Raw genomic sequence first — 18,016 nt, forward strand, 5'->3', positions numbered from 1 at the left:
GCAACGACAGATAATGAAAGTCCTGGAGGGCATAATTTACAGTGCGGACTTATTCTAAGGAGAGTCATGTTTTTTGATGATCATGTCATACACAGTAGTTACATCCTATCGTTACTAGGTATGTATTCTGTTCGGAGGCAGAACGACACAAGAAATGTGATGGACTTTGACTTCATGATAAGACGTCGACTGAAAATCAGTTGTGGCATTTTAGAGTTTCTACTCGCTAACGACTCCGCGATGTGAGTTAAACTCAATTGTGCCATTTATTAAATATCGCAGTTATTTTTTTTTAATGTCTGAGGTCCCTTCGAGGACAAACCATTAAACTGAACTGTAGCACGTTTCGACCTTGATAGAAGATTAGTGATAACAGAGAAGGGGCAGAAGAAAGTCACCGGGCTGAGGTCATGCCACGTCTTGACATTCCAAGAGAACGTATCACTTGGACCTCCATTTCCCTGAGCTCAGCTAATCACCATAAAGAGCCGATAATTTAAAAATCATTGACTTGGAAATAATGGACTCGGGAGAATCCTCTGAGGTACGTACTTAACTAATTGAACTCTAGTACCTGGAACATTAATCGAACCATTGTAAATGACAGAAACCTGGCACGTCTGGTTAATGACATTGTTTAATATCCTGATCGATCATATTAATTATATTATAGATGCACTGTCAGTGAGACTTAATCAACAGGTTCCAATTAAATAATACTCATGTTACAATCCTCTACACACTAGATGGGACGTTCGCATCAATCTCTGCTGTTCGCTTTCACATCTGGAGAAATAGAATCTATTTTAAGAGAAGCTCGTGGCTATTGCTATCGAAGATGCCTAGATGCGGATAATTTCGGCCTGCTTACGCACGTGCGTACGCTTTGAAGCGCATTCCGCGTGCACAATTAGTTCCTCCGGAGAGGTGCGCAGCCGGAGCTTTGGAACACGTCTGCAAATACTCGAGTAACACTTGTGCGAGGGCTCAACTCACACAGTGGACTTTTCCTTACACTGACAGGCCTTTTCTTGCATCAAGTACTCTACAAATAGAGATTACCTCTCTCTTCGATCCACTTGTCACATGTCATATCGTACCAGATATTCTAATATACTCTTTTTACATACCTGTATGTTACGTTAGAGTGGTAGATTGGTTACATATTATCCCCCGCATGTTAGTTCCATTGAACTGCATTAAACTTTTAAATGAACATATTGAATATATCTAGAAATTCTTACCATCTTGTCACTCTTCTCTGTGTTGTAATTTTCTTCGATATTGTTACACACTCATGTCTGCATATGTGGAGCCTCTTCCTTCTCTCTCTGCCGTGCGCGCTCGCGATACGTCGCGCCGTGTTCGTCGGCGGCGCTAGTGTAGCTGCGCGGAGCAGCTCGCGTCGTTTTTGGAGCCCGTAGCCGGTTGCCTTTGCAGCATACACACAGTGCGGTCCACGTGCGACGGATTCCACGATCCTCGATGATACGCTCACAATCCCTGGTAAATCTGACCCCCTTTTTTTACAATTGCGATACGCGACAATTGGTTCTGGTGACTAGAGCTACGGTGTCCCGAACCCGACGAACTCGGCGTCATAACCTCAATCGATCAAAATTCCAAGGCTATGCTTTAGTGCCACTGAATCTGTGCAATGGTATCCCCCTTTTTTTAACAGATTTATTTATTTACACGTGCCAGTTCTCGACTAGTTGCAAGATACCCTTTTCTTGAAAAATCTAAAGACCAAGTGTGTTAAATTTTTTTAACCCTTTGACTGTCTATCATCGTACGTTGGATCTACGATAAGTGTGGTTTTAATGTTTTGGATATTGTGACTGTTTAGTTACTGCCTCTACTGGCTGCAGTCGGAGCAGTGGTAGTAACTGGCCTGGCGATTAAGTACTTCTTCTCTCGGAAAGATAAGTCGAAGAAGTCACCCATTTTACTAGAGGATCCCGTTACAAAGTACAGCTTGCCACTGATTCAGAAAGACGTTATTAACCATGACACTAGGAAGTTTCGCTTTGGTCTTCCTACGAAGGAACATGTGTTGGGTCTACCTACAGGTCAACACGTGCACCTTGTCGCAAAGGTCGGGGACGAAGTGGTTATACGATCCTACACTCCAGTTTCGAGGAACGTGGACAAAGGATACGTAGATTTAGTGATTAAGGTAGGTCACCAAGTGCAGCCTTCTCTGGAGAATAAGGAAACTTAATTGTATCTTCATGATCGACCCGCAGGTGTACTTTAAAAATGTGCATCCAAAATTCCCGGAAGGAGGAAAAATGTCTCAGTACCTTGAAAGCCTTAAAATAGGGGAAACCATAGATTTTCGAGGACCCTCTGGCCGACTGATATACAAAGGGAATGGGACCTTTGCCATAAAGTTACTCAGGAAAGACCCTCCCGTGGAGTATCACATGAAAAAGGTCCGTTCGATCAATAGGTTACAGATTTTCACTTTCACATACATTCTCTCTACCCGCTAATCGTTACAAATTTTCCTTTTTTTCCCTCCATTGTAGGTGGTAATGATAGCCGGGGGAACTGGCATCACTCCCATGCTGCAGCTCATTAGAGAAATAATATGTGACCCGAGTGATCACACCAAAGTGTCGTTGCTTTTCGCCAACCAAACGGAAAAAGACATTTTATTAAGAGACGAACTCGAAGACATCAGCCGTAAGCATTCTGACCAGGTGAAACTATGGTACACCGTGGACACCAGTAGCGAAGGTTGGAAATATAGCACCGGCTATGTAACCGCTGACATGATCTCAGAGCACATGTTTCCTCCGTCCTCAGACACAATTGTACTCATGTGCGGTCCTGCCCCCATGATCAATTTTGCCTGTAATCCTAACTTGGACAAGCTCGGATATGACTCTAAACTTAGATTCGCGTATTGATGTCCGCCTTCCACTTTCCCCGATACGCTTTACGTAGAGACGTTGAATGAAGAATATATGTACAAATGTCGTTAACATCACAGTTGACCAGCAAAACTCCCATGTTGTTCTTGAACCCCCCATTCCATGAAACATGTACTGACAGTTTCTGATGTACAAACATTTTGCAAAGCATACATTGAACATGACATTAGATAGCTTATGTAGAATAAGATCGTTTAATTAGAAATCAATGTGCAGCAGAATCTGGTTCGATGTGTTCAATGAGCTAGGAATTTATCTGTACGCAAAGCGTAGAACGGTATGGTAGAACCAGATACTGATTAAGGCATTTATTAATATTAAACGTATTAATATAAAATTATGAAAACGTTTTGTCCTTCCAAGAGGTCTCGCCAATAAGAGCTGTATTAATAATTGCTCTTTCTAAGCGATGGAAACATTAAGACCGTGAAGTGCGTGCAGCCTAATTTTATGCGTTTCGTGTAGATCAGAAATTCAAAAGATTATTAATAATCCTTATATCCAAATATCGTACATACACGAACAGTTAAGCAGTTAACGACGAATAACGGTTAACGATTTTACGGTGACGCTAATGTCATAGAAGAGAATGAACGATAATGAAAACGCACGTTTACAGCGAGCTCCAACGCAGCCAGCTTGGATTGTGACATTTTTAACAGCGTCCACGATCTGCGACTCGTTTTCTCGGAGCTGCACGAAGGATGTCGTCCACGCGGAGAATCATTTCCGCAGCTTCGGCCGCACTGAGAAGAACCTGCCTCTTCACTGCCCAGGATTCCGTTATGCCAAGCCTCTTCATGCATCCCACTTTTCCCAGCTCCATGTCTATTTATGTACATTTAGTTATTTTAGACGTGGAACAGGTGCAAGCTCATGTCTATATGGAAAATTTAACCTAAACTCGACTTACCGAGACCCATGGTGTTCGCTCCGGAATTATGGGCAGCTCGAAGCTCACTGACCAGCTGAGCTGAATCATACCCTGCATTGTCAGCGATGACAGTTGGCAATTGTTGTAAAGCTTTAGCAAAAGCTTCCATCGCTACAGCTTCTTTTCCTGGAGTGGCTGCTGCTGCTCTCATGACAGCACATGCCATTGCTACTTCACTGCAACCTCCACCATAAACTATTCGTGACTCTCGAACGGTTGCAGCCAGTACGCATAATGCATCGTGAAGAGATCGCTCGGCTTCGTCTAGGATCTGCTGGGTGGCACCTCGGATGACGATCGTGCAAGCTTCTCCTAGAGGAACACCTGAGAAGCGCAGCAGGATGTCCTCTCCGATCATGAATTGCTCGATCAGGTCACATTTTCCAAGTTTCACCATCTCGGGGTGGTCGAACGTGCTCACTATTTCCCCACCAGTCACGAGAGCCAATCTTTCGATGCCATCGAAGTCTGCGTGCTCGATTGCCATGATGCCAGCATCGGCGAATAGTTGCTCAGGATAATTATAAATGAGCTGTCTGTTGATGAAGACCGTGCAACCATGCTTTATGATCTTGTCCACTTTATCCTGTCAGAGAGAGAGAATATGTTTAGTATCGTGCTAAAAAGAAAATTAATTCAGACAATTCCATTCAAGGTGGTACCTTCATTTTCTCTTTTTCGGCTAATTCCAATTCTGCAATTTTCGCCATTGAGTCTACTCGGACCCTTGAGCCAAAGACCTGATAGAATATAAATATTTTGTGAAAGCGCTTCAACAAGTTACATAGTATTAAAATAAGATGTATACCTTAATTTTATCGGTATCCATGGGAGTGTTCGCTATGAGAATACGAGCATCGGTGACGCGCTGTGGCTGGTGGACCCCGGGTTTCTTATCCAATAAGAAACCTTCATCTAAGAACGAGTCAGCCAAGGTGCCTCCTCGCTTCTTGATTATCTGGATGGCTGAAAGATTGCCGGAGCCCTTAAGACGTAAAACGGCATCAACGGCAAGCTTGCTGAAGTGCTCCTTGTGGTGTGACAGGATCTTTGAACTCAATGTCGTACGCGCTATGTTTGTCAAGTCTTCACGGAAGCGCTCGTGATCAGCAGAATTGTCAGACGCAGCGTTCTTCAAAGCTTCTCTAGCGACATTCGTCGCATTTCTCCAGCCAGCAATTATAGTCTGCGGATGGATCTTCTGATCGATCAGTTTTTCCGCTTCCCTTAACAATTCCGCAGCTGTATCGGTAAAGAAAGTTCATTAGTTATGTTAGTTATTAAATGTTTAGTTACTTCCAATTTTTTTGCACAAACCTAGCACCGTCACCGACGTAGTGCCGTCTCCGACCTCGTCATCCTGTACTCTGGACATATCGACAAGGATCTTGGCAGCCGGATTGTCAACGCCAACGCTCTTAAGTATCGTAGCTCCATCATTGGTGACGTGAACTTCTCCAGCAGATCGACCATGGGACACCAAAATCTTGTCCATTCCCTTCGGGCCTAAAGTCGACTTCACCAGGTCTCCGATGGCGATGGCGCCCACGAACATGCTCAACCTCGCCACCTCCGCCTTCTCCTCCTCGGCATTGCTCTTCAGGATTCGCACGGGGTTTAAAGACACCTGCAAGTAAAACATACATTTTATTCAGTTTTTCGGGTTTTCGGGCACGTGCGCCATTTGTCACATTTTTAGAGAAAACCATCGCCGGTCTGTCGATCGCTTTTTTACAGCCCATTCTCTAAACCCTTCGAAATTATTATTAAATAATCATTCCCCCGTTTTGTGGCAATCGTGAGGAAGACTCACCATGATGATTCCTCGTAAATGGGCAGAATTTTACTCGAAAAATCGGATCGAGCTCTTTCTTCACACCCACAGGGAAATCAGAGTTCCAAACATGGAGATGTCGCTGACGACTCCCGGCACGCCATTTTGAAACGAGCGATCTCGGCCAATGGCGAGACAGGATCCAGGGGAAATAAGTATGGCGCCGAATATCGCGGTCTAAGAGAAATTTCTCGATCGTTCTCCCTAGAGATCTGGCAGATGGCGCGTCAATACGTAATGCGGTTCGCCGGTAAGCCTTCTACCTGCTGAACGATTTGAATGTCAAAACTCATTACTTTTCTCTATACTTGAAATATTATTTCCAGAGTATTGAGAAGTGATAAAAAAAACTCTAATAAACACCTTTCGCGCATAAAACACGTCACAGGGTTTTTTAATCAGCGTAAATTATCCTCAACTTTCATTCTGCCATTTTTAACCTTTTCTAACAGCGTTGGTGTTTTTTTTTCTTCTGATACTAACCGGTCTCCAAAAATGCGAATAGACATTTACAGGACGTGAAAACCGTTTCAGCCCTCGAACGTGGGAAATTGTCCGCATGCAAAGCGCGGTCTTTACATAAGCTGCTTTCGTCCGTTGGATTTCTCAGGATCCGAAAAACCGCCGCCAATTAAGCGGGCATATGTGTAAAGAGTGAAGAAAAATTCAGCCGGTGAAAGACAGCTCATTGAGCGACTTCGTTTAGTATTTCTTGTGCAGAGAAAAGGCTCCAGAAGCGCGCCGAACGAACGCGCGTCGCCGCGTAACGGTCTATTACAGCTGTCCCCCATTTAGTTTACTCATCGGCTATGGGACCCCTTCGTCTCCCCGCTGGACACGCACAATGCCTATACACGGGTTCCCATACAGCGTGAAAAATCTATACAGAGACTTAGGGGCCCATATCGCAACTACAAACACACAACGACATCGTGAGGGTCTCCGCAACGTGCAAACGGCGACGCGATGTTCGCGCTAATCGCAGATATAATTATACAATTGATACGTCACGTTATAATTTTGTTAAGTCAATACGCTTATGTGGTAAATTTACAATACGTATGCTGTCGCCATATGTTCCATTTTTCGTTACGGTTGTTCTCATAGTCGGTTTAACATGCTTCCTTATATCCTATGTCCATAATGGAAGGCGGGATGCATTTTCCTCGAGCTCCAAGGTGGTAACGCCGCTATCTCCCGGCATCCTTGGATTTTATCGGGCTTTTATCGTCCCCAGGAATCCCATGAATGGGCAAGTGGACGACTTAACTCTCCGATCCAAGGACCTCCCTTGAAGTCGGTCGGCTTCCCGAAAGTGAGTCACGGCGCGCACCTGGAGAACGCTTTTCGAAGTCGGTGACTCACTGCCATAGCGATGTTGGATTAATCCTAGAAACATTTCCCAATGGATTCTCATCCGGAATCGCGGGACTCGGGTGACCTCCTCGCGAGTCGTCCTACCTTCCGGCCGAGGGTCGTCGACGCATACATTATGCATTCCTTTCAGCTCCGAAACGCAACGCCCAAATCATTGTCGAGGCCTAGCTTACTCGCTAACTGACTCACGGACTCGTGGACAAAGGAACGGGTTCGATCACGGTCCCTCAACACAGCAATAAGGCCCGAAAAACTCGCGAAGCGACGTTGACTTCGGGGTTCATGACGGCCATCTTGCTTTTTCCTCTCCGCGACTTTTCTCAGATTTCGCGAAGAAATCGTTTAAAGACAGCGGAATTAACGTTACTATCTTTCAGGAAAATCGTGTGACGCTTCGTATGGAACTTATTTTAATATTACCCGTATACTCGTGTAATCGACATTCATTTATGCGACGCGCCGATAGTCCAACCGCCGCAGACTCCGAGCGTCATAGCGGCCATCTTGCTTTTTCCACTCCCCGTATCTCCCGATTTCGCAGGGAAATTGTCCGAAAATAACGGAAATACCGTTACTACAGTCCAGGAAAATCGTGTGTCGTCTCTTGCGGGGTGCGTTGCGTGGCTGAAACGCCGTATATCACCCGTGCACGCGTATAATCGGCGTTCGTCCATGCGACGCGCAGATGCGTCGGGTACGGGCGCGTGCCATGCCGCGCGCAGGGGTGCAGGCCCACATGGGGCGTCAGAAGAGCCAACAGGGAGCAGCAGGAGGGGCAGGAGTCGCACCTGGCCCCGGGGGCCATTGGCGTGATTTGCAGACGAGGCTCCCCCTGCGAAGCACCCCCGGCACGATGCTCTTCTATCCGGAGGGCCATGGAGACGCCACTGCCCTCCATCCGTTTTTCACCCTGAATAAAAGTTACTCCCCTAAGCGAAGAAGCCACTTCTCCTGTAATACACTAACACGCTCCTATCGCTAGCATACACCCGTGGAATAAACGTAATAAAATGAATTTCACCCACAAAGCATACATTCTCACGGCTACATGACATTATCTTACAGTTTAATAATTGTACAACAAAATGGTGACATGTACATGCGTATTGCATTACTCGCTTTATAATTCTGCCACAACCGTATTACTATTAATGTAAACATTACGCACATGTAACGTGTTACATTAAATATCACAAATTTCTAATCGTTAAGTGTCTGTATGTAATCGTAATGGAAGTACGTTTGGTGGGCTTACAGGAAGCAACAGTACATAAATTCTGTAGAAACTTGATAATAGCTCTAAGGGATATAAACGCTTCTGACGTATTATAATATAAATTCCGCGAGTAAGAGAGAGGCAACACATTGTTGATTTTTTTTTTTCTGTAAAAGATCTTTGTTCTTTTTTTTTTTAACGGGGGGTTTGGTACGACACGCAGGGGAGATGGACGCGTGGGGGCGAGGACGCGTTGCGCAGGACACGCAGGAAGCGATTCGTGACAAGAAGAGGTGGGGCACGCGGCCGACTCGTGCCAGGAAGTCGCGAGCCGCTCTTCCGCATGCGGCTCAGTCGTACCGAGTCGCCCGCGTGTCGAAGTTCCTCGCGCGTGACCGAAGACCTCGAAGAAACCGCCGCAGTTGACCCGCACACGACCCGTGACCTTGATCGCTTCCTTTAGGGATCACTCAAATAATCGAGCCTAAGAAAAGTGAATTATTTAATTACTGCGAAATTAAATTAATTGCAACTGGATAAAATGACGCTGACGAAAAAGTGCTATCGATGATGGTCCATCGAGAGGACCATACGGAACGGATCGTACATTTGGTTATTAAATTGTGAAACAGTGTGGAGAAGAGACTCTTGTCGAGATGAGCCGGTTTAAACGGGACCAGAGCAGAGTCTTCTGGGGTCGCATGGCCTCGCAGGACCTGCAGGAGGATCCCTTCTCCCGACTTCAGGGTCCACTTCAGGGTCTGCCCGAAGAAGGGCCAGAGTCGCCTCAGGAGTTTTCATCGTCTTCTCAGGAAAATGGCGTCGAGGATCTCCAAGAGGACGCTATAGAGTCGAAGGAGCTGTCCGACAACGCCACCGTCCGCGAGGTCCTTCCTGAAGATCCTGGGTAAACACCCTAAAATCAAAAAATCGAAGATGAAAAAAAAATTCATTTGGATGTCGATCTCCTCGAAGTAAATGTTTTCTTGCACTTCGAGCGACTCCTTGACATTGCCACCTTGAAGTAGATCTTGAAGGCGCGAGGATTTTTTTTTTATATGTACCTCCGTTTTAGGGAGCGCGTCGAGGACGAGGTCGCCAGGGGAGCCGAAGAGGACCCTGAAGGGATACATCGCAGCGAACCTCGCGACCTGGGGCGTTTCGTGGATTTTAGAAGCGAGGATTCTGGCTTTTCCGATTCCGAGAGGTCCACGAGTCCTGACGAGCTGCGTTCCAAGGAGAGGAGGTCGGGACCTCGAAGAAGACATTGCTCGACACCCAGAAGTCGAAGAAGAAGGAGGCTGGATATCCAGCAAAGAGTGGACTCCCCATGGAGGGACGGCGAGGTTCCTCCAGGTCCTTCGCACACGTCGACCCCAAAGCAGAAGCCCTGCGTCGACAGAGGCGCTCTTCAGGGTCAGCTTCCATCCTTGAAGCGGTTGGTATCTCGTTAAACCTTTCCTAAAAAAATAATCTTGGGTTAAGAGGGTCGTAATGAAATTATTTTTTGCTCATTATTATCAATACGAGGATATCTGAAAATTGGAATGATAGGACTTGAGACATAAGTCTTGACATTATGCCTATATCATGCTACCTGGGGCCCTTCGCTTTCTCGGGAATCTGGAACACGGTTGGACAGTCATCGAGCTAATCGCTTTCGAAATCAACTCGCTTATCGATACACCGGCTGTTATCAGATCGTAAGGTCCCAGAAACGAGAGCGATAAACTCGACTCGTGTTGACTACTCGTGTCACCCTGAGGAATGCGTCGAGCGATGCAGTTTTCACTTGCGGTACGCAATGCGTGCTCGGTGGCATTACACCTGCCTCGAGGTAGGTCGTCGCAACGCCTCCTCAGGGTGCGACCTGGACGATTAAGAGTCGGGCTGGACCGGAAGTACATGTTCGAGGTTCGAAAGCCAAGGTTAAAATGAGAACGCACGGTACAGTGAGACAAAAATAGTGGTATACGTTACCACTATAATTGTTAAATAAACGTCTGTCCGTCGTTACAAGGTTTTTCATTCCAACGTCCGTCGTAACGCACGTCGTTTTCGGTCCCAGCTTAAGGCGCTGCGTGTTCGAACGCACATCGGTATACAGGGCGTGCGTCGAGCACGTGAGTCAATGCGCGAGGAATACGTGCTAAAGGAGGTGGCTTGAGTCAGCGGCTCGCAGTCCGGCCAGCAAATGCAGCAAGAATTCACCGGCGTATCGGCCGATGGTATGCCAGGACAAATATCCACGGATCTCGTAGATTAGTCACGAGTAATTGCCGGCGAGGTGTGGAAACTCGGAAACGCGGAATGCCGTGCGCGGAGTCGTGGACGTATCCAGTAACAGGTGGTACCTAAAAAATGGAACGGATATAACGAAGGGCAAGCGAAAAGTGAATAAAAAAAAAAAAATGTAAGGTGTAGGAACCTTGTTTAAAACAACCGAGGTCAATCGATTCCTCGGGAGGTTCTTCGAGAAAGAGCTGGAATTGGTAGCGGTACTTGAATCGTCCGTTTAATTTTCAGGACCGAGAAGGAGGCCGACCGGAAGGTGTCCCAGGAGAGATCTCCTTCGACGTTCCCTGAGGAGTGCCTTGGAGATTTCTTGTACGCCAATGAGCCCCCCGAAGACGCGCCAAGTGCGCCTCGAGGATCCTCTTCCTTCGGAGGAACCGGAAACGTCGCCAGGAAGGACTGTTCTTCCAGGGCCGGGGAAGAGACCCGAGATTACAGGTCTCTGTCCGCGGTAAGAGCATGGCTGAACGACCTGGCGGTGGATGCCGAAGAGGAGTGCGGCACGACCCTGCAGAGCAAGGCTCTTCCCCGCAGGAAGCTGCAGGAGTCCAGGACCCTGACCTCCTTGGCTACCTCGGCTGCGACGAAGCTGTTGGACAGGGCGGACCGATTTAACTCGCACTACAAATACGTGATAGAGTGAGTGGCCTTGATTACCGATCGCGGTAAGAAAAGCCTAGATAATGCGCCGAGTAATCTGCATGAACGGTTTCGAGGAACTGGTGTCTTACGTAAGCGAATTGATCGGGATCGATTTCTTCCAGAGAGATGACGAAGCCGGAAGAGAGAGAGGACAGGGTGAGGAAGCTCGCTCGGTCGCTGCAGGAGGACGCCGTGGCCCTGTTCGGCGAAATGGAGGTCCCGACCAGACAGCTTCCTCTGGCCAGGGACAGGAACAGACATGGCGGTCTCAGAGCGACCCTCGCTAGGATAAGCGACTTGAAGGCGAAGGTCGACCGGGCGGTCGACGCGCAGCTCGACCTGTACATAGAGGTACTACAGGATTAGTTTACATCGGGATTATATATATAATCTTTAATCGTTCTGTCGAGATAACGGGTGTTCTTGATCCGCAGAGAATAGTGCGTGGTTTGGAGGAGGCTCCGAGGGAACTCCTGGGTGGCAGCGCAGCGCGTGGAGCTCTTGCAGCGTTGACGGCACTGGGTCTAGCAGGGTCCAGGGCGGCGAGCAGCATAGCTAGATGTTCAGGCATCAAGGTCCTTCTGACGTCCCTCATCTCCGTAAGCAGGAACTCCGGGGACCTGAGAGCAGCTTCTTTGCGCGCCCTGGCGAGCGTCTGCTGCTGTCCGACCGCCATAAACCGATTTGTCCGCGAGGGAGGCCCTGAGATCATCGTGGACTTGCTCGCAGCCGAATCTTCCCCAGAGTCGGAGAAGATGGAGGCCGCTGCCCTCGTGGTCCAGATCACGGCACCCTGGACCGAGGCCTACGGGTTGCAGCACATGGAGCCATTCGCAGACGTCCTGGTGAGGTCGCTGATCCAGCTGGCCGAGGCCACCACCTGTGGTCAGACCTTGCTCCTGGCTGCCGCCGCGTTGAACCACCTCTCCAGGTCCAGGAAGTGCGTCCTTGCCATCCTGGACCAGGATTGCGTCCGTAGGTTGCTGAAGAGTCTAAAGAGGTCCGTGGGCAGGAACGTCTGGACGATGGAGCAGATTGCTTCTCTTGTGGGGCAGCTGGCCAGGATGCCGGAGGCGAGGCCTCACTTGGCTAGGGCGAGGGCCTCCGTTGCTCTGGTTTATTTCCTGAGGATGAGGCCTCCGGGTCTGGAGGATGCGTACAAACGACTCGAAGATACCGCAGCTGCAGCCTTGACGAGACTTTGCGTGGATCCTGAGATTGCCAGCCAGGTGGTCGCCGTTGGCGGCGCGAATTGCCTTCCTCCAGGAGATAATGTCGACGAGGACGGACGGCTGCGATACACTAAGTCCTTGAGGCTGGCCTGCAAGAAGGCTGCTAAACAGATTAATGTGGCTAGGGCCTACGATAGTAGTGCTTTGGGCTGAACAGGATTACTGTCAAAGACAGGATATTATGTACAAAATATATATTTGACCCCTTCATCGAGACATCGGGTACCTGAGATACGTGATGGGCTTATTTAATTATGTAACAAATGTTTGCAACATTATAAACATTGCTGTGTATATATAGTTCTGATATTTATGGCATCGTTAAAAGTCTAAGAAATACTGTAATATACAATGTCATACTTAATTTATATTAACACTAATGTGCCATACTTCGCGAGAAAATTATTTGTATTTTATAGTCATTTGTAACAATGTAAAGGAAAATGGATGGAGGATGGTCCTTATTCAAAGTAGATGGATTAAGTTTCGAAGGTCTGACGTACATGGCTTTCGTGGAATACGTCAACCGTCGTTGCGAGGCATGGTCTTAGTTCTAGATCGAACACGCCCAAGACGCATTTACCTTGGGGTGCTTTAAAGTAGTCTAAACCACGGCCTATTTTTATTACCCAACCGTTGCTTAACCTGAAAAAATGGGGACGATTATTGTGGAGTATTTTTTACTATCCAACGAAGAATGAGATAACACTCTATTAACAGATATTGTACCTTGAATTAAATAAATGTAGATTTTATTTGTTATTACCTGATTCTTCGGTCATGTAGAGCGCTGTCGTATGTGACATCAAACTGAACGAGCCTTGTCTCCAAACTTCTCTTCAATTGGTTTAATCGCTCTGATTGGTTTTGTTGGTCTTGAGGGTCACAGGTAGTTACCAAAGATATTCTTGAAAGTGAGCGGCATTTTTGTACAGCCAGTTCACATAATCTAACCAGGTTCTGGCACTACGATCAAATTGATTTCAGATTCCTGCAGGTTACACGAAAAAAAAAAATTTTTACACACCTGATGGAATGCTCTTACGTAGGGATCCTCGATAATAATGTCCGTTACCATATGATCCAAGAATCTGCCAAATATACTGACATAACCATGACCCGTCGAGCCGTCTTCTATTTCCATTACTTCTCTGTACTTGCCGACAGACTTCCTTTGGTCGATGATTGCCTTAATCCTCTCCGCTCTATCCATATATTGAAGCGCCTTTTCCTTAAAGTGCTCACGCTTCGACGGATTCTTTTCCTCTGTATTGTTTGACCACCAAATTGTTTGACTTTGTAAAAAATTGAATTAACAGAACGGCAAAGTGTTATACTTTGTCCCAATCACTTATAGTGTCGTTATCATTCAGATAATTTCACTGTTATATTTCAAGAAGATATTACAAACAATATACCTTTCACAGAGTCGAGTAGTATTTGAAGCCCTTCCTGATACAAAACTAGGGCCATGGTGTATCGTTCCTTCTTATCCATGTCAACTGCTCGTTGCAGAATGCTTGCGGCAGCACTCTCCATGATATCAAATTAAAAACTTAATTCGAATACGTACAATGTATTACAATACGTCGCCAAAAATTACCAAACAGCCGTCAATTTATAAAATTCAAGCAGAGTATATACAGGAATTGTTGAATGTATGTACCAGAGAAGTGGAACGGTTAGGTGTCGTCAGTTCGGCTGTTAGGTTATGTGCAGCACGGCCGACAAGTTATCGACGTGCGACTTAAACCGACGGTCGGGTAAATAATTTCTCAGTGGATAACTCGTTTCAACCATTTCAATAACGATAAAGTAAGAAATTGCAGTAGTGAACTCTCCACTTGCAAGATGGCGCTGTACTTCGGCCATGTAGGAAAATATTTAATTATGTTCTCTTTCGTAATAACCGTCTCAGTACCGCGATCATGCAGTCTAAAATTCCAACCCAACTTTTTCTCTATAATGTGCAAATAATAACTAAGGTAAGAAAAATAAATCTTTTAAGAAAAATTAAGTATTGCAATAACGAAACAAAATTAATAAGGAGCATGGACAGATTGTATTAATAAATGGGGGAAAATAGGATATAGTCTATGAGACCATGTGTCTGCGGTTATAGGTTAGGTCGACTGCGTGATCTTTATTTCAAGTCTATATCGTCTTTATTAAGATTCATATTTCTTCCCTGTATTTCCAGACAGTAGTTAATGCGTTAAAACATGAATCCGATCAAGGGGTTTGAACCAATAGAGATATGAAAATTGAAAGGCCCTAAATAGAGACATGCTTTCGGAGTTGATATAATATGCTCCCCTTTTATAACTTCTCTATTCCGGAGCAGCGATTGCGCCCGGAATATGTGTAACGTTGTTACCGGTCGTTGCTTCCATTAATTCGTAATGAGGAGCTTGATTTAGGCTTTATTATCGCGAAGATTCCTTTTATAAAAGGAAGCGATTGGGACGATTTCGTGAAGCCTATTCCGGGAACGCCCGGCATCGAAGATCGATTTGAAATTAGCGAAAATCGAAACCTGCTGAATACTAAATTAACGATTACCAGGCGTCCGCCATTTGCATATTTCTGCAACATTATGATGCATGAATTATTTAACGTCATAAAATAAATATTCATGTAATGCCGATACCAATTTCTTATGATAAGAGCGATCGTGCGATCGATGACGCAATAGCGCCTAATGACGCCCTTCGATGGACATAACCTCTAAGGCCTCCCGAGCAGATTGGTACCTCAAACTCATTAATTTCAGGTGTAAGGTTCATTTAATTCAAAGTTCAATTTAGAGTTCATTAAATTTAAAGTTTATTTAAATTACATGGAAATTTGCGAAATCGATCCTCACGTGCCAGTGGTAATTAGTGTAACTTTGTTTTATCGTTTAATTAGGGCTGGAAGGTTGATGAAAGAACGATCGGGGGAATCGAGCCTCTTCCCACGAGTTGAACATTTATTACGAGAAGTCAACCCTGAACCCATGGGACAAGGCATCTATGGGGTAACGCTTCTCTCTCTTCTCGTCGGCCGGGTCAAAATTGTCCACTCTGGGCCCCTTAGTATAAATCATTGTACCAGTCGAGAGGGCCATCACGTCGGAGAAACATACGGTCTACCGCGGAGACCCCGCAGTGGTTAATCCAGGTTTGGTCAGCCGCGACCCCCGAAACGCGGAATCTCGAAACATTCTAACCTCAAACAAGGAGCCTCATAATTACAACGTCCCCCCCGCCTACATACCGTATTTTTGAGCGCACGTTAGTTAATGCAATAACCGGAAAAACATTGTCGGTGTAAAAAAACTTGCGGGAAAAACATCCTATTGGAAAAGTATATTACATCTTCAAGATAACATTTGGACGTAGATTTTGTACGTGCGAGAATGCTCACATCTAGGCATGGATTAAATACGCACACGTGAGCATGCTCACATCTAGGCATGGATTGAATACGCACACGTGAGCATGCTCACATCCGGGCCCGCCTTAACGATCACAAAAGTGGACGGAAACGGCGCTCTTAAAACCGGAACGGAGGAGCAAGGAGGAGATTCCTTGTCTTGGCGGGGCGCCTAATCGAAGATCGCTCAATTTCCCGGCCATTAAGCGACCCCGTCTAGAGATTCGCCGGCCAATCGGCGCGGTCGATCTCTAGTCGGTGCATCCGCGGGGAATTCGCCAATCCGTGAGCGGACTCGGGGGCGACTCGACCAGCCTCTTTCCGGCTCGGTGCGTCTCTCTCGCCCTTACGGGCGAGAGGCGAGCTCCGTCTCTCTCTTGGCTCCCTCGCTGGCTTCCCTTTTTCTCGCCCCCGCCGCCCTGGGCGTCTTCCGCCTGGCAACCACCCCTGCTGCCTCCCGCGGCTAAACTGATTACAGCTCGGCGCGCGTTACCCCTCCGTCCTCTTAATGAAATTACAAGCTCACAATCATCTAATGTTACGTGGACCCCCGGCACGCTTTCTCGCGAGCGTCTGCACCGGGTCGGACTCTTCCGGCCACCCTGAGACCCCGGGTCTCCGACGAGGAATACCCCTCCTTGCTCTTCAGGGACTTTCTTTGTTCCTCCCACGCCCTCCTCGCGACTGGGAGGTTCGAGCTAAACATAGGAATCGATGATAAGAACTCTGAACTCGTATCCTAGAATTTGTACCTCACTTTTAATCTATTCCGATAAGCGTAATTTATACGTAGATAAGTTTCTTATGTAAAATACGTCTTTTTTGTGATGATTTAGTGGATAGGGCTAAAAGTGAGCGGTGGAAAAAAAAAATCCGGTGCTGTAATTTCATGACGGAAATTCTTTTTACAGTCGATCCTGAGAACGGTTACTCCTCCCGGGACCGTGATGGAAAATAGAGTACGGGGAAAAGGAGAGCCGCACGGTAGCGTGACGCTTTATTCCTATGGGTCGCCAGGGAGGAGGGGAGCCGGCGGACCGGCCGATATTTAATCAACTTTCCAGGAGAATATTATTCTCCGGACAAATCAAGGACATATGTAGCGGGCCGCCATGGGGGTCGGGCTCGCTTCCGTGTGGGTGCGCACGCACCCGGTATGGCCGCCTGCGCGGGCGCTGCTGCGCATGTGTGAGTGTCACCCTTCGCTCCGTGTCACACGGTCGAATCCAGGTTAGGTCGCACCCGGGCCGACTTTCCTCGGAAAGGCCATCCACCGGGCAAACCTTTTGCGAAATCATTGCCAAGCGGTACTTCGGTTACGATATGACGCCACTTTCCGGGCGAACAGGGCATGGATGAACGCAGGGACGAAACGACTCGTTTCGAAGACTATCGGCTCGTTTACGTTGAATCGGATAGTAAGTTCGTGTCTATTCCTCGGGTGGAGGCGCCTGAAATGGCTGGCGAGACTTATATCGCTCTTGCATCGTTTTAATGTCGGTCTAATTGTTTCAGGTGAGCGGAAAGTGGAGTCGCGGCCGCCATGACACTTTTGCGTTCGCGGCCACAGCAGGGAGTCATGGTAGGTCGCGGGGCTTGGCAGCACGTGTCAGTGTGCGGCACTTGACAGCCGGTGGAAGAAGATTCCCCAGGGGAGTAGACCCGCGTTTTCCCTCCGGCTCGTGAGAACAAGTGCGACACTCGTGTCGCACCGCGGCCCTTTTCGCCGAGCGGTCGCCGTCCACCCCAAAAGGGCGCCCAACGACCGGACGACGTCGCCATCGATAAATTCTCTCTTCTCTCTCCGCTCTCATCCGCAACTTCACCGAAGACCAACGAAGTCCTGGAAGAGATCTCCCGACTTTTTGCCTCCTTTCTCGGCTTCGTTATCGCCGCACCAGGGGATGCTCTCCTGACTGGTAAATGAACGCTGGTTTATGTTAGCGATGTCGAATAACGGTAGCTCCCGCCAGGTCGTAAATGTCCCCAATTTCGCACACACCTTAAATCAAAGTGCCCACAAATTGCCCACCACTAGGAAGCGATGCCAAGACCGCCATATTTAAATGTACCTGATGCACATTACGGACTACTTACGGCGAGACCGACATCGCTTCGGGTCGGTTA

At 47.3% G+C, this 18,016-nt stretch overlaps 4 protein-coding genes across 5 annotated transcripts; 2 read left to right on the forward strand and 2 right to left on the reverse strand.

Moving 5' to 3' along the window:
- The first annotated feature begins 91 nt into the window (after positions 1-91).
- Positions 92-3,014, forward strand: LOC105699415 (NADH-cytochrome b5 reductase 2). Of its 2 annotated transcripts, XM_012424368.1 has the most exons (5): positions 92-544; positions 747-1,506; positions 1,850-2,179; positions 2,250-2,438; positions 2,535-3,014. In XM_012424368.1, exons 2-5 carry the CDS (start codon positions 1,486-1,488, stop codon positions 2,916-2,918), a joined length of 924 nt encoding a protein of 307 aa, XP_012279791.1. In that variant the 5' UTR covers positions 92-544; positions 747-1,485; the 3' UTR covers positions 2,919-3,014. The 2 variants fall into 2 exon arrangements, with proteins under 2 accessions (XP_012279791.1, XP_012279790.1); XM_012424367.1 differs by lacking the exon at positions 747-1,506.
- A 221-nt stretch (positions 3,015-3,235) lies between these two features.
- Positions 3,236-5,814, reverse strand: LOC105699414 (T-complex protein 1 subunit beta). Its single transcript, XM_012424365.1, has 6 exons — positions 5,690-5,814; positions 5,194-5,503; positions 4,685-5,118; positions 4,539-4,616; positions 3,856-4,462; positions 3,236-3,770 (listed from the first exon to the last, which is right to left on the reverse strand). Exons 1-6 carry the CDS (start codon positions 5,690-5,692, stop codon positions 3,598-3,600), a joined length of 1,605 nt encoding a protein of 534 aa, XP_012279788.1. The 5' UTR covers positions 5,693-5,814; the 3' UTR covers positions 3,236-3,597.
- Positions 5,815-8,231: 2,417 nt separating this feature from the next.
- LOC105699413 (protein inscuteable homolog) lies at positions 8,232-12,702 on the forward strand. Its single transcript, XM_012424364.2, has 5 exons — positions 8,232-9,210; positions 9,379-9,741; positions 10,830-11,237; positions 11,363-11,591; positions 11,675-12,702. The coding sequence occupies exons 1-5, from the start codon at positions 8,960-8,962 to the stop codon at positions 12,623-12,625; spliced, it is 2,202 nt and encodes a 733-aa protein (XP_012279787.1). The 5' UTR covers positions 8,232-8,959; the 3' UTR covers positions 12,626-12,702.
- Positions 12,703-12,916: 214 nt separating this feature from the next.
- Positions 12,917-14,168, reverse strand: LOC105699416 (MIT domain-containing protein 1-like). The gene is made up of 4 exons (XM_012424369.1): positions 13,891-14,168; positions 13,500-13,738; positions 13,239-13,438; positions 12,917-13,117 (listed from the first exon to the last, which is right to left on the reverse strand). Exons 1-4 carry the CDS (start codon positions 14,009-14,011, stop codon positions 12,952-12,954), a joined length of 726 nt encoding a protein of 241 aa, XP_012279792.1. The 5' UTR covers positions 14,012-14,168; the 3' UTR covers positions 12,917-12,951.
- Between the last annotated feature and the right edge of the window lie 3,848 nt (positions 14,169-18,016).

This window comes from Orussus abietinus, unplaced genomic scaffold (assembly GCF_000612105.2).
Source record: "Orussus abietinus isolate OABI.00-Male unplaced genomic scaffold, Oabi_2.0 scaffold8, whole genome shotgun sequence".
Classification (NCBI taxonomy): Eukaryota; Metazoa; Arthropoda; class Insecta; order Hymenoptera; family Orussidae; genus Orussus; species Orussus abietinus.

Coding starts and splice junctions, on each gene's coding strand:
- LOC105699415 (XM_012424367.1), top strand. CDS start 521: ATGGACTCGGGAGAATCCTCTGAG. Junction 545..1,849: donor ACTCGGGAGAATCCTCTGAG/GTACGTACTTAA, acceptor GTGACTGTTTAG/TTACTGCCTCTACTGGCTGC. Junction 2,439..2,534: donor TGGAGTATCACATGAAAAAG/GTCCGTTCGATC, acceptor CCTCCATTGTAG/GTGGTAATGATAGCCGGGGG.
- LOC105699414 (XM_012424365.1), bottom strand. Junction 4,617..4,684: donor TGGATACCGATAAAATTAAG/GTATACATCTTA, acceptor ATATTCTATCAG/GTCTTTGGCTCAAGGGTCCG. Junction 4,463..4,538: donor CCGAAAAAGAGAAAATGAAG/GTACCACCTTGA, acceptor TCTCTCTGACAG/GATAAAGTGGACAAGATCAT.
- LOC105699413 (XM_012424364.2), top strand. CDS start 8,960: ATGAGCCGGTTTAAACGGGACCAGAGCAGAGTCTTCTGGGGTCGCATG. Junction 9,742..10,829: donor CAGCTTCCATCCTTGAAGCG/GTTGGTATCTCG, acceptor TTTAATTTTCAG/GACCGAGAAGGAGGCCGACC. Junction 11,238..11,362: donor CACTACAAATACGTGATAGA/GTGAGTGGCCTT, acceptor GATTTCTTCCAG/AGAGATGACGAAGCCGGAAG.
- LOC105699416 (XM_012424369.1), bottom strand. CDS start 14,011: ATGGAGAGTGCTGCCGCAAGCATTCTGCAACGAGCAGTTGACATGGAT. Junction 13,739..13,890: donor ACTACTCGACTCTGTGAAAG/GTATATTGTTTG, acceptor CAAACAATACAG/AGGAAAAGAATCCGTCGAAG. Junction 13,118..13,238: donor CTACATGACCGAAGAATCAG/GTAATAACAAAT, acceptor CCATTTTTTCAG/GTTAAGCAACGGTTGGGTAA.